The following is a 14,765-nucleotide window of genomic DNA, read 5'->3' as shown; positions in this document are numbered from 1 at the left end:
AGGAAGGCAGGAAAAAATAAACCAGGTAACCACAGGCAAGTTAGTTCAACCTGAGCAATGGGAAGCTATTGGAAGCTATTCTGGGGGACAGATTAATCTGCACTTGGAGAGGCAGGGATTAATCAAGAGCAGTCAGCATGGTTTTGTTAAGCGAAGATCATGTCTAACCAATGCTTTGAAGTTTTCAAAGAGGTGACCAGGTATGTTGATGAGAGCAAGGTTATTGATGTAGTCTACTTGGACTTTAGCAAGGCTCTTGATAAGGTTCTACATGGGACTGATAGCAAAAGCTACGAGCCTGTAGGATCCAAGGAAATTTGGCAAATTGATCCACAGTTACTTGAATGGCAGGAAGAAGGAGGTCGGAGTTGAGGGCTGTTTTTCCACCTGGAAGTCTTTGTCCAGTGGTATTCCACAGGGATCAGTGTTGTTTGTTGTTTATATAAATTATTTAGACTTGAATGTAGGACAATTGGTCAGGAAGTTCACAGATAATACAAAAATTAATGCAGTGGTAAATAGAGAGGATAGTCTTAGCTTACAAGAGGATACAGAGAAGCTGTTCAAATGGGTTGATCAGTGACAAATGGAATTCAATCCCAATAAATGTGAAGTGATCCCCTTGGACAGGCATATGTGATGAATGCTAGGACCCTGGGAAGTAGATTAGACTAGGTTCCCTGCAGTGTGGAAACTGGACCTTCAGCCCGACCAGTCCACACTGACCCTCCAAAGAGTAACCCACCCAGACCTATTTCCCTCTGACTAATTGACTTAACACTGTGGGGCAATTTAGCACGGCCAATTCACCTGATCTGCACATCTTTGGACTGTGGGAGGAAACTGGAGCACCTGGAGGGAACCCACGCAGACATAGGGAGAATGTGCAAACTCCACACAGACAGTCACCCGAGGCTGGAATCAAACCTGGTACCCTGATGCTGTGAGGCAGCAGTGCTAACCACTGAGCCACTGTGCCGCACCAAAGGAATCTTGTATGTACCATAAGGTATCTGGACAAGTGGACAAAGTGATTAAGAGGATAGTTAGGATACTAGTCTTTATTAGCCAAGGCTTATGATTTAAGAACAGGGAGGTTATGCTGGAACTGTATAAAATGTTGGTTAGGCCACAGCTAAAATATTGTAGACTTTTCTAGAACCCACATGAAATGTATGTGATTGAACTAGAGAGGGTGCTGAGGAGATTTTCCAAGATGTTGCATGGTTTGGAGAGTTTCAGTTCAGAAGACAGATTAGGCACACTGGATTTTTTTTTTCTTTAGAGCAGAGAAAATTGAGAGGGGACATGATTGAGATATATAAAATTGAGGGGCATAGATAGAAATGAACTTATCCCCTTAATGGAGGGATCAATGACCAGGGCATAGGTTTAAGGGAAGAGACAAGATAGTTTAAAAGTGATGTGAGAAAAATATTTTCACCAAGAGGGTGGTGGGAATCTGGAACTTTCTGCCTGTAAGGGTGGTAGGGGTAGAGCTCTCATGACATGTAAGAATTATTTAGATATGTACTTGCATTCCAATTGCTGGAAAATTGAGTTAGAATAGTGAGATGGTTGTTTTCTGACTGGTGTGGATGCCATGGGTTTGAAAGGCTTTTCACTGTGCTGTAGCTCTCTGTGATTCTCATCAAGATTTAATATTTTGGTGGGGAGAGAGGAGCTGATTAATGTACCAATGAATTGAGTCTAACCATACTTTATTTCTGTGGGATAACAGACAAGGTCGAGGAGTCAACATAGACGATCTCGCAGCAGAGATGGAGGAAGGGATTACATATCCTTTGATAAAATGATTGCACTAAGAGAACGAGATCGCCATTGGGACTATAAGAGGGATGACTGGGAAGTTGAGAGGCACAGGTCTGTTCAACTTACTGAATTTAAGATTTCAGCTATAAACTTTATAATTTCCCTATTAATTTAAGCACAACTTTTAAAAGTTTTGAGAGAAACCATTCAAAATAGATAGCAACACTACTGACAGCTTGTCTATTTCTCACCTCCCCCATCCTTTCGTTTCACTTCTTTAACTCAGGCCTTTAATGGGGTGAAATATTTACTCCATACCTTACCTGCAGCAGAAGTTGAATTCGTTACTGAGGTGCCGAAAATGTGCACAAAGTTAAAAAATCACACAACACCAGGTTATAGTCCAACAGGTTTAATTGGAAGCACTAGCTTTTGGAGCACTGCCCTTCATCAGGTGATTGTGGAGGACACAATTGTAAGGCACAGAATTTACAGCAAAAATTTACAGTGTGATGTAACTGAAACTATACATTGAAAAATACCTTGATTGTTTGTTGAGTCTCTCATCTGTTAGAATGACCATGGTCAGATGAGAGACTCAACAAACAATCAAGGTATTTTTCAATGTATAGTTTCAGTTACATCACACTGTAAACTTTTGCTGTAAATTCTGTGCCTTACAATTGTGTCCTCCGCAACCACTTGGTGAAGGAGCAGCGCTCCGAAAGCTAGTGCTTCCAATTAAACCTGTTGGACTATAACCTGGTGTTGTGTGATTTTTTAACTTTGTACACCCCAGTCCAACACCAGCATTTCCAAATCATGAAAATGTGCACATAGCAATGTTTACAAACAATGATGAAATCCATTGGTGTTTCCAGAGGCTGGAAGGAATTGAAGTACTGATCTCCTGAAAATTTGGAAGATTTCCAGGAACTCTGGTAGAAGTGTGTCTTAACTTGGGTTTCTGGAGATCTGCTGCAGGTCAGGGGTCTGGGTGGAATGGTCTTTGGAGAGTCTGTGTGGAACTCAACTGGGCCGAATGGCCTACTTCTACATTTATAGGGATTCTATGATTGTAAACACGTAAGTTTTTAAAAAATTAATAGAAAGCTGCTGAAGCTGAGTGAAGATTCTGTCAAGATATGGAAGCAGTTTTGACAAATGTATTATATGGCCAGTGTTTATTCTGGCTCAGTACTTTGTTTCATTGGTGTGATTGCTGATGATCCAGTTTCAAGTCAGCAGATAGTTCTGAATGGGGTGAACATTTTATGTTGCTAAAGAAACCATGCTAAATTTGTCAACAGTCCAGTTTCGAGCTTGTGTGTGTCCATGCGCACATGCATGTTGGTGTGTGTGGGGGCTTTGGGTTATGAGTGTCTGAGAGAGAGTGAGTATATGTGTGAGTGTAAAGGGGTGTAAGTTTGAGAGGTTGTGTGAGTGTATGTGTGAGCATATGAGAGAGAGTCTGTAGGAGTGTGTGTGTGTGTCTGTAGCAGTGTGTCTCTGTACAGACAGATGCACACAGACAGACAAACATACACACACATACAAACTTCTACACATGCACACAACCCTACAGAGAGAGATACACACACGCATACCTACAGAGAGAGACACTCACGCAGACCCTCTCTCATATGCAAGCTCTCTCTCGTATGCTCACCATACACTTCCACACTCTCACAGAAAGCTCTCTCTCGTATGCTCACCATACACTTCCACACTCTCACAGATTCGCACCCTGTCACAGACTTACACCCCTTTGCACTCTCACTCACATACACACACACACACACTCAAAAACACTCATAACCCCCTCCCCCAACACACACCCACATGTGTGCATCTGTGCGTGCACACGCAAGTTTGTGGGGTGAATTTGTACGTGCAGAATTACATTTTATTTTGCTCAAAAACTGCATGAATCTATATAAAATTCTATAAATTTTTTTTAGATGAGAATCAGTCTGAACATTGTGGCACAGACAGTCTCGCACAGGGCAGCTCACATCTTCAGTGCATTATCTGGGCCAAAATGGCACCAATTGTTAAAGTTCACTTGAGAATGTAATTTTTTTTAAAAACTTCTGCAATTTACGTATGAAAAAACTGAAACCAATGTTCATTCTAACAGATGATAGACTTAACAAACAATCCAGGTCCTTTTCAATATTTAATTTCAGTTACATCACACTGTAAACTTTTGCTATGAATTCTGAGTCTTACGATCTTACACTCCACAATCACCTGATGGAGCAGCGCTCTAAAAGTTAGTGCTTCAAAGTTACCCTTTGATGATAACCTGGTATTCTATGATTTTTAACTTTGTACACCCCAGTCCAACACCAGCATCTCCAAATCATATATGAAGGAAGGACTGTTTCCTTTGTTCAGAGACTTCTCGACACAGCTTCACAAGTATGGCGAAGAGTGTTAAGGGTTCCTCCAAAGCTTGTACTTAATAAATTGTAGGAGAAAGTGAGGACTGCAGATGCTGGAGATCGGAGCTGAAAATGTGTTGCTGGAAAAGTGCAGCAGGTCAGGCAGCATCCAAGGAGAAGGAGAATCGACGTTTCGGGCATGAGCCCGAGAAGAAGGGCTCATGCCCGAAACGTCGATTCTCCTGCTCCTTAATAAATTTTAGTTGTTCACAGAAGTTGGTGTATTGCCATTGCACCAAGTGTGTAAGAATCTCAAGAAAGAGAACCTAACAACCACCCTTTGCATGAAAAGGTTGTCCCTTACGTACCTTTTAAATCTTTCCCCTCTTTCCCTAAACCTAATTCTGCACTCCTCCACCCCAGGGAAAAGACCCTGTTTATTTACCGTATCCATGCCCCTTAAGATTTTATAAACCGCTGTACCATCATTCCTCAGCCTCCAATGCTCCAGGGAAAACAGCTCCAGCTTATTCAGCCTCGGTTTTTCGTAAAACCAATCCCAGATTTCACAAATAATCAATTCTTGACACATGTTTATAGCTTAAATCAAAGATTTAGTACAAATTCAGTACAGCAAAATTAAACAATGAAGTCATCTAATTGCTCTATGCTATAAATCTTAAAACCTTTGTTTTTAGCCCCGTTTGCACAAGACAGGCAGACAAACAATTGACGGGTATTTAAAAGAAAATAACAAAACCGGCCACATTACTTGAGTGGTTTTCACAGTGCCCCACGGCGTAGATGATGGTTTCTTTGATTTTTTCTGAAGATGTCTGTAGGGTAACCCCTGCTGTTCACTCAGACAAAGGCTAATAACTTCGTTTTCTATTCTCTGAACTTCCAAGAACTGCTCAAGGGAAGTTAGGCAAGGAGCTTTTCAAATGTTGATGCGAGAGTATCAGAAGCCAGATTCCTCGTTTCATAGAAAACACAGTCTAAAATCCAATTCAAACTGTGATTACTCTCTGACAGACTGACTGCCCTGTCCACACGGTCCCAATTACCAATCAACATCTGCCACCTGAGCATAAGGCCTTTTCCACACTTGCTGGAGCTACTTACAGGTACTGAGCTTGTTTACAGCCAACTTCTGCTATCTTAAACATAACACTCTTCCCTGGTGACTAAGTGTCTGCAGAACCTTTTGATTAGGAACCTATCCGTAATTAGTTTCTCAGCCTGGCCTTGTGAATAAACAAAAGCCTGTATGGTCTGTTTTCCCCATTCGAATAATCATCTTTAGCTCTCATTTCCCAGTTCACAGCTCCACACCAAAATTGACAAAGAAATAAAATAAAAATGAAGAAATTCAGCAAGTGCTCTAACAAATGTTGGACCTCCACTGTATCCCCTCAGGTCAAAACTTTCTGGATTTACACTTGCCAATTAAGTGCATCGAATTTGTAACCTTGGGCAAAATAATGAGTTCTTCCACCGCACATTCAAAATAGTTTATTCTTTGCAAAACAAAAAGTCATCTTTTATTTCATTATCTTAGTCATAGTGAACATAAGTATCTAAGTTGTATATCTTGGCGATATCCTATGAATTTAGCAAGTTGTATCCATCACTGCCATGCAAAAACAAATATTCCATTAAATCATCTGCTGTTTGGTGCAGTTTCACATCATTGTTTTTCCTGTTCCTTGGTCTTCTGTCCAAATTTTTCCCATACCATTTCACATGGTAACACGGACTTCTCAGCAGTTATTTTGTTTTACTTTAGCAGTTCACTGCCAAGTGGAGTGAGTGTCCAAGTTTTTTTTTATCAGCAGTGATTCCAGTGAATTTCATTGTGACTTCAGTATCACCCAGTATATTCCAAAGCAAACATTTCTTGTCCTTTCATGTAGTCATACTTCTTATTGGAGAGTTTCAAAGATTCATTAGAGAGTAAATGAGGTTTAGTTATATTTCCACTTAAAGTACAAATTCAACCCAAATTTAGGTAGCTATCTTCATGTTTCATTTTGCGGTATTTTCATCACCAAAGGGTTTTTCAATCCCTGAAGGAAACTCCGCATTATTATTCTGTGGATTTTATTCCTTTTGAGGCTGATAATTGCATCATAAAATTATACATGTCTGGTGTAGTGTGCATTTATAATTTTCCTTAGTTTTGTAGAAATATCCCATACCTTAAGAATAATCCATTAAATGCTGCTGTCCCTTTCACCAATTTGTTGAAGAGAAAACGAACCAGGACCAGCAAGTACAGGCTCATTCTGTGTACATTCAGTTAGACAGGACCAAGATTTCAGCCAGACATTTCTGTTTTGAAGCCTTGGTTTCCCTCTTTAATTCAGTACTAATCCAAACACGAGCTTCAGTAAAATTTGAAAAGTACAAGGGCCACAAGTGGCATCTCAACTAGCCTCATTGCCGTAAACCTTCGCTTCCCACCCATGTCCAATGCTGGATTACTCAGTAGCTTTCCTGCCTTCATCTTGGTTTTCAAGAAATTCCTCTGTCTCCAATTTATTTCATAGTTAAAGGTAAATGGTTTATTTCTATAAAAATAGAAGCAATTTAAAAAAAAACAGTTGCGCAGATCAATCTGCAAAGGAACACTCAAAGTAAAAGCATGAATTGTAATCATATGTTGCCTTATTCAGGCTCGGATGGTGTGAAGAGCTTTTCTCTGTCCAGAGGCTGAGCCGGAGTTGGTTGCCACTTGCTCGTTGTTTCCGCACCTCGTGGAAATGTCACACTCTGTGCCATCTGTCTGTCAGCCTATTCACTCCTCACTCTGTCCCACAAAAAGAGCTTCACATGCATCTTTGAGAACTTCCAAACATCTAAATATATTAGGTTTGCTAATGATGGGAAAAGCTAACTCAGAGAAGCTATATTGAGACAAACCAACTCTCAGACACTCTGGTTAGCAATTCTGAAAGTCGAGTACTATACTTCTGCCGCCTATACCCATGTGGGTAAGTTGTGTTCCTGCAATTGTGCTCATTTTGAACAGTAAGGCAAAAGTGAGGACAGCTGATGCTGGAGATCGGAGTCTAGATCAGAGTGGCGCTAGAAAAGCACAGCAGGTCAGGCAGCATCCAGGGAGCAGGAAAATCGATGTTTCGGGCAAAAGCCCTTCATTAGGAATTTTGAACAGTAAGGCTATGCAAAAGTAAAGGCCAGTAATATAACCGTTTCAATAAAGCAATTACTGTACTATTAGACAAGAAAGGACATACAGCACATAATATAGAGCCAACAGCAGTTATCTTACACATTAAGAAGGGTGCAAAATACATTTTGTGGAAGTTAGCATGCTTTTTGGCAAGAAAATGTTTAGGTATAGCAGTGCTTTCAACCTGAGAGTGACCTTTGAGAAAATTTTAAGTATTTTTTAAATTGCATGAAGATCTTCAACTCTCCCAAATAAAAAAAGATGTAGGAGGCTGAGACACATGGGAACAGGTGTAAATTGGCCATCCCTGGATCCTGTTCTCTCATTTGTAGGAATAGGTGGTCTTGTCGCCCCTCAAGCCTTTACCGCCTTCCAGTGAGATCATCATTTGCGGTTTAACTCCTTCCTCTGATACTTGTAGCTAATAAACATTTGTTAATTTCCAGCACCCACCACCTCGTAGAACTACATAGTCGTAATGGTGCAGAAGAAATTGTGCCAACTCTGTAAAGCAATCCAGTCAGACCCATTGCCTTGCTATATCCTCATAGCTATGCAAGTTTATTTCCTTCAATTATCTATCCAGTTTCATTTTCAAATTGTTGATTACTTCCACTACTCGCTTGGGCACAAATTCCAGACTTTCAGTAAAAAGTTCCTTCTGACACCTTCACTGCATGTATTGACTAAAATCTCAAATCTGTGCCCCTTGCCACAATTATATGATCAGATCACGGACAGCTTTTCTTTATTTGTCTTATTTAAACCTATTATAATTGTAGATATCTCTCACAAATCTGCCTTCAGTCTCCATTGCTCAAAGGAATGCAATCCCAGCTAATCTTACAGTTAAAATCTTTATCTGTAAAACCGACTTTCAAGAATCTTTGCATTCTTCATGAAGTGCGTTGACGAGAACTCCATGCATAACCAAAGCTTTGTAAAGTTTCTTCAATTCCCTGCTTTTGTACTCTAGTTCTATTTAAAATTCCAATGTCCCATATCCTTTGTTTATTACTCTGTCAGTGTCTCATCATATTTTTCATATGACCTGACCTGAATACTCGAGAACTGTGCCATGAAGTCTCTCTATTCCTTCCTGTGCATTATAACTCCATATTCCTTCTGTCAAAATGAATCACTTCCAGTTCTCCAATTGTCAACTGGTAATCTTAGGTTTAAGGGAAGTGGCAAACAAAAGAGCAGTGTTTTTTTTTATGCAGTGGATGACCTGGAAAACGTGGAATAATGCTTGAAGATGAGAATTTTAACAGTTATGGGCATGGAGAGATGTAGTGGGTCTAATTAGATGGGTTTGTGCCAGGTGTCTGCAAAAACTGATGGGCTGAATGACCTTTTCTGTCCCATAAACTCATGAAGATCTAATCATTCTTATTTTCTTTTTCCAGTGGAGGACGTGAGGTGTCCATGCGGGAAAGCCGACGGGAGCGGGAAGGGAGAGAAATGCTGGCAAGGGAACGAGTCCGACTGCAGATTGAGAGGATGCGTCTTGAAAGAGAGAGACTGGAACGAGAGGCACTGGAAAGAGAAAGGCTGTTCATTGAAGGGGTGAGGAAAGTGAACTGAACAGTCAAATATGAGAGCATGTGTAGGCAGACTGAATGGGTATGATAGATTATTGTGGAAAGAAAGCATCTATCTGACTCGGGAAAATTATCCTGCTTTTTTCGGCAAACAATTGAAAAAATTACCCAACTGAACTGACTACTTTCCTGTCAGTCAACTTAGAGTCATCAGAGTATTCAAAAAGTAATTAATAGTGCTATCAAGTGGCATTTCACTCAGGAATAACCTGTTTACTTCTGCCCAGTTGGGTTCTACTAGGGCATTCTCGACTTCATTACAGTCTTAGTCTGAAAAATGAATGGAAGAGCAAAATTCCAGAAGTAAGGTGACTGTCGTTGACTATGATACTTAAGGAGCCCAGTAAAACTTATTTCAATGGAACTGAGAAGTTGGCTTCCCAACAAGTTCTCACCCTTTTTGTCTTATATATATTTGAGTGATTTATTGAAATTTGGTATTCTTGCTTTTGTACTGATGTTTACAAGGTGAAAAATTTAATAAAAACAACTTTTGTTTCAGCAATATTCATAAAGTTGGTTGCTCAGACAAGAATGTGGGTATCTGTAACTATTCCAAAACGTGAGCCGACACCATCATAAAGTGAATGGGAAGAAAGGAAGATTGGGAAATTATTAAAGATGAGCATATTACTGAGTTACTTGCACTAAGACGACTCCTGGAATTAATTGGTCACGTAGAAATATCAAACCAGTAACAATAAATTCTACAGTAATCTGAATGAAAATGCTCTGGTTCAGCTATCAGGTTAGCTTTGAGGAGATATCCCTGTGAAACATGTTCATTTACAGCACTGTTGTATCCCTCTCCTGCAGGAGAGGAGGCGAGAACAAGAACGAATACGTCGCGAGAAGGAAGAGCTGTGCCGTGAGATACGCTATGAACAGAGTCTGAAAAGGCGTTACGATGATAGGTAAAACACTTTTAGTTTACTTTTAAGATCTTTGGAAGACATGGGTATCCCTATTTCTGATTATTCTCCAAGCAAATAAATTGTGACAATGAATCATACAGACCACCCTTGCTTACTGGCCAGCAGATCTTAAGCAAACATCTTAGAAGCACTGAAATCACTTCATTCTTCCAGGGGATGTGGAAAGTATTGAACTTGGTTTCCACATTTGACTCCTGTTTATTGACAATGTGACAGAACTTGGTTGGATTGAGTTGAGACAAGCAGCATGATCTATTTTGACACTCAGCACCTAACAAAGGGGCTACTTCAGGAACTGAAAAATGGGTTATTCATGAAAGTTGGAACGAAAAGGGTTTTAATTAGCCCCACTTCGTGAAAGCTAAACCAGAAATCTTCACCTCTTTTACAACCTAGAAGTAGTACAGGAATTTGAACAGTCTGTGTTGTTACAACATAGGGATCACAAGCTAAACCAAAACAGCCTCACTATCAATAGATTCACAACACAATGAAATTAAAACATTCCATGACCCTCAAAATTTCTCAGTTGTTCCTAACGAGAGTCATAGAGATGTACAGCGTGGAAGCAGACCCTTCGGTCCAACCCATCCATGCTGACCAGATATCCCAACCCAATCTGATCCCACCTGCCAGCACCCAGCCCATATCCAGATGCCTTTTAAATGTTGCAATTGCACCAGCATCCTCCACTTCCTCTGGCAGCTCATTCCATACATGTACCAGCCTCTGTGTGAAAATGTTGCCCCTTCGGTCCCTTTTATATTTTACCCCTCTCACCCTGAACCTATGCACTCTAGTTCTAGACTCCCTGACCCCAGGGCAAAGACTTTGTCTATTTATCCTATCCATGCCTCTCATAATTTTGTACACCTCTATAAGGTGACCGCTTAGCCTCCGACACTCCAGGGAAAACAGCCCCAACTTGTTCAGCCTCTTCCCATAGCTCAAATCCTCCAACCCTGGCAACATCCTTGTTTATCTTTTCTGAACCCTTTCAAGTTTCACAACATCTTTGCAACACTCCCTCGGACCTTACCATTAAGTGTATAAGTCCTGCTCCGATTTGCTTTTCCAAAATGCAGCACCTCTCATTTATCTGAATTAAACTCCATCTGCCACCTCTGAGCCAATTTAGCCCACCTGGTCAAGATCCTTTTGTAATTTAAGGTAACCTTCTTCGCTGTCCGCAATACCTCCAATTTTGGTGTCATCTGCAAACTTACTAACTATACCTCTTGTGCTCACATCCAAATCATTAACTTTACAAATAACGGATCTTGGATACCAAGCTTCTAACTTAAACAGAAATTAACAATTTATTATTAATAATTTAACAGAACACGGATAAGCCCCACAAGGGAATTTGCTTCGTATCTACAGTCTAAGCCCAATCTTCTTTGATGATAAACCCCCACTCTCTGTAAGACACACAGGCACAGTGAAGGGGCAAATAAAAAAAAAATAAAAGCATTGTCAGTTCGATAATCGCTTCAATGATGAATATCAGGGCTTTGTGAAATCTTTGGATGATGGGTTGGATTACAGGCACATAATGAAAGAGCAAATCAAAACCATAAAACAGCTTCAAGTCTGGCAGCTTCTAAAGCAAAAACTCTGCCCTGCCCAAACAGCCAATTAGTACCAGTTCACTCATTGTTTTCTCTTACTTTATCAATATCCTGTCATTGGCTGGTCAGAACTAGTCCTCCCTTGATTGATTAATTCAGTATCGAACTAACTGCCAGTCTCTGACCATGACCACACCTCCGTGCTGAAAAGTCTACAATATTCTTAATTATCTTTCCAGGCCAGTTCTCATCAGCAAATATCAGTCTTCTATTTTCTCTTTTGTCTTTCTTTTGGAAACGAGCTGTTGTTCAGTGTTGAACTATCAGCCTCAACTCTGTTCCAAACTAGAATGAGCCAAATAAAAGAAAAATAGTGATAGTCTCAATACAGTCTAAGGTCAGAAGTTATCAGGTTATGAGATGAAATTCAGTACAAAAACATGAGAGGGGATGCACTTGGAAGGGAAAAGAAGGAGAGAAGATTCATGCTAAAATATACAACTTTTAATGGAAGTGAAGGAAGACTCTCCCTTTTGGGATGTTTGCATAAATATCTTGCAGGCAGGAGAATGATTGCAGTAGATAAAATACATTGGGTCCTACACTTTATGAAATGAGGGAAAGATTAAAACCAAGATATGTTACTAATCTTTAGTCAAATATTAATAGCTGCAGTATTGTGCCCAATTCTAGGCATACTTTAGGAAGGATGTGAAAGTGTTTATTCAGGTACAGAAGAATAGCTCAAATGATGAGGGATTATAATTACTTGGATAGCCTGGAGAAATTGGGGTTGCTTGCCATAGAGCAGGGTATGCAAAGTGGAGGTTTGGCCAGTGTAAGTAAATAAACTGTTCCCATTGGCTGGGGGCTCATAATTAATGTAGCCCTCTTTAAAGTGATTAACAAGAGAATCAGACTTAATATAAAGAAAACATTTGTGCACAAATTGTTTGGATTTGGTATGTGCTGCCTGATTGTGCAGACTGTAAGCAATCTGTCTAGAGGACAAAAAGACCTATTTACTCAATCATGCCTGTTCTGATTCTTTGAAGATTTCAATTTGTCCCATATCTCAGATTTTCAGTTCTTAACATAAGACCATAAAAAGTAGGAACAACAGTTTGCCTTTGAGCTTCTCGAGCTTGTTCCACCATTCAATAGGATTATGGCTCAGGTCCACTTTCCTGACCTTTCCCTGTCACCCTTGATTTCCCTACTGATCAAGGATCTATCTTAAATATATTCAGCCTTCAGTATATTCAAGGAGTCTGCTCCCATAGGTCTCGGTAGTAAGAAGTTCCAAATCTCAACCCTTTGAGAGAAGAAACTCCTCTTCATCTCAATGTTTTTATTTTGACCTTAAATTGGTACCCATTTATTCTGTGACTGTGCCCTCTGGGCTCACCGTGAGGGGAAACAACCTTTCAGCATTTACCCTGTCAAGCCCTTTAAGATCCTATATGTTTCAATGAAATCACCTCTCATTCTTCTTAACTACAATGAGTAGAGTCCCAGCCTTTGCTCAAAAGACAACCCTGCCATCATCCTAGGAATCATCTTAGTGAATTTTCTCTGAACTACTTCCAATTACATCATGTCTTTCTTTAAAGAGACCAAAACTGCTCACGGTGCAACCGGATGTGGTCTCACCAGAACCTTGTACGATTGATACTCTTATACTCCAACCCCCTTGAAATAAGGGCCAATGTTGCATTAGCCTTTCTGATTGTCTGCTTACCACCACCTAGCCTTTTTAGATAGTGTTCCTCCTCATCATAACATGCTGCAGAAAATATATTGTTTCGTTGTTCTGCTTAATTATCTCCATGCTTCTGTCAATATAACCAGTTTCTCATTTAGTGTGCTCAAGCTCTTCATGATGTTGAGCATTTATCCACTCCTCCCTTTAATCTTCAATGCTGCAAGGGAGAAGAAGCCTTCTTACTCCAGTCACTGCAGATAACTGAAATCCTATATTATAGCACTATTTTCCACAATTTCTCTAACACCCTTTTTAAACCTTGGAAATGGTATGTTCAGAGACTCATACAATGCAGAAAAGGCTATTTGGCCCATTGAGTATGCACCAACATAAGTTTTTTTTTCCCCTAAATCTCCTGCCCCTTATCCTAAAACTATGCAATCTTGTGATTGACCCCTCAACCAAGGGGAACAGCTGCTCTCTATTCACCCTTTCATACCCCTCATAATCTTATACATCTCAATCATGGTCCCTCTGCTCTAAAGAAAACAATCCATGCATTTCTAGTCTCTCCTTATAGCTCAGTTTTTCCACCCCAGGCAACATCCTGGTGAACCTCCTCTTGTGCTATCACATCCTTCCTCTGGTGAGATGATCAGAACTGCACACAGTACTCCTACTGTGGACTGAACCAACGCTCTGTACAACTCCAACATTACTTCCTTACCCTTATATTCTATGCCACGGCTGAAGAAAGTAAGTGTCCCATATGCTGCCTTAACTATCCTGACAACTTCAGAAAGATCCCTCTGTTCTTCCAAGTTACCCAGTGTCCTGCTATTCATTAAGTACTCCCTCCAACTTGTTTCTTCCTGGGTTCGTTACCACTTACTTATCAGGGCTAAATATCATCTGCCACTGGTCTGCCCATTTGACCAATTGATCTATATCTTCCTGTAACCAACAACCATCTTCACTGTTAACCACTGTACTAGTCTTGTCGTGCAAATTTGCTTAACATTTGTCCCCATTTTTTCATCTATACCATTAATGTATATAAAACACAGTAAGGGTCCCAGTTCTAATCCTTGTGGTACACTGCTGGACATTGGCCCCTAGTCACTTTAGCAGACCTCTATCACTACCCTTTGTATCATGTTAGGAAGCCAGTTTCTGATCCATTTTCCGAAATGCCCTCCGTTCCATTTGCTTTAACCTTCTCAATCAATCTCCCATATGGGGCTGTTATGGACCAGACCAGACCCCTCAAAACAGTTCAAGAAAGTAGCCCAGACCCTAACTTTGTTAGTTGCTTTAAGCAGCTGTAGAGTGGATATTCCAGGAGTGATGCAGCTGGCCCGAGTACTTAGTTTAAACAGAACAGAATTTATTTACAAGATTGCCGAATGAAACGCAAACAAAAGAGAACAGAATATCGAATATCTGAAAGCCCAGCAGACTATCCCAACTTAATGATGCTGTTCCAAATATTTGCAACAATCCCCATAAACACCCCTAGGCAAAAAAGGGAAAATCAAACACAGGGTCTGAGAGGAGAGATGTCAGAGAGATTCAGCGTGGAGCACCTTCTTCT

General features: G+C 40.3%; 1 protein-coding gene across 4 annotated transcripts in view; it reads left to right on the top strand.

Annotated features, from left to right (window-relative positions):
• LOC122565146 (scaffold attachment factor B1-like) overlaps positions 1-14,765 on the top strand; it is an 85,288-nt gene that overhangs the window by 48,278 nt on the left and 22,245 nt on the right. For 2 of the 4 annotated variants that reach the window (XM_043720822.1, XM_043720823.1), the window contains exons 12-15: positions 1,742-1,884; positions 5,196-5,287; positions 8,766-8,925; positions 9,777-9,874. In XM_043720822.1, coding sequence (XP_043576757.1) covers positions 1,742-1,884; positions 5,196-5,287; positions 8,766-8,925; positions 9,777-9,855 — 474 coding nt within the window. In that variant the 3' untranslated portion in view covers positions 9,856-9,874. The remainder of the gene's footprint in view (positions 1-1,741; positions 1,885-5,195; positions 5,288-8,765; positions 8,926-9,776; positions 9,875-14,765) is intronic. The other 2 variants (XM_043720820.1, XM_043720824.1) reach the window with 1 other exon arrangement.

The sequence above is a fragment of the Chiloscyllium plagiosum genome, chromosome 31, assembly GCF_004010195.1.
Source record: "Chiloscyllium plagiosum isolate BGI_BamShark_2017 chromosome 31, ASM401019v2, whole genome shotgun sequence".
Lineage (NCBI taxonomy): Eukaryota > Metazoa > Chordata > Chondrichthyes > Orectolobiformes > Hemiscylliidae > Chiloscyllium > Chiloscyllium plagiosum.
Note: the sequence above shows the minus strand (reverse complement) of the source record. Positions and strands in the feature narration are given on the sequence as shown.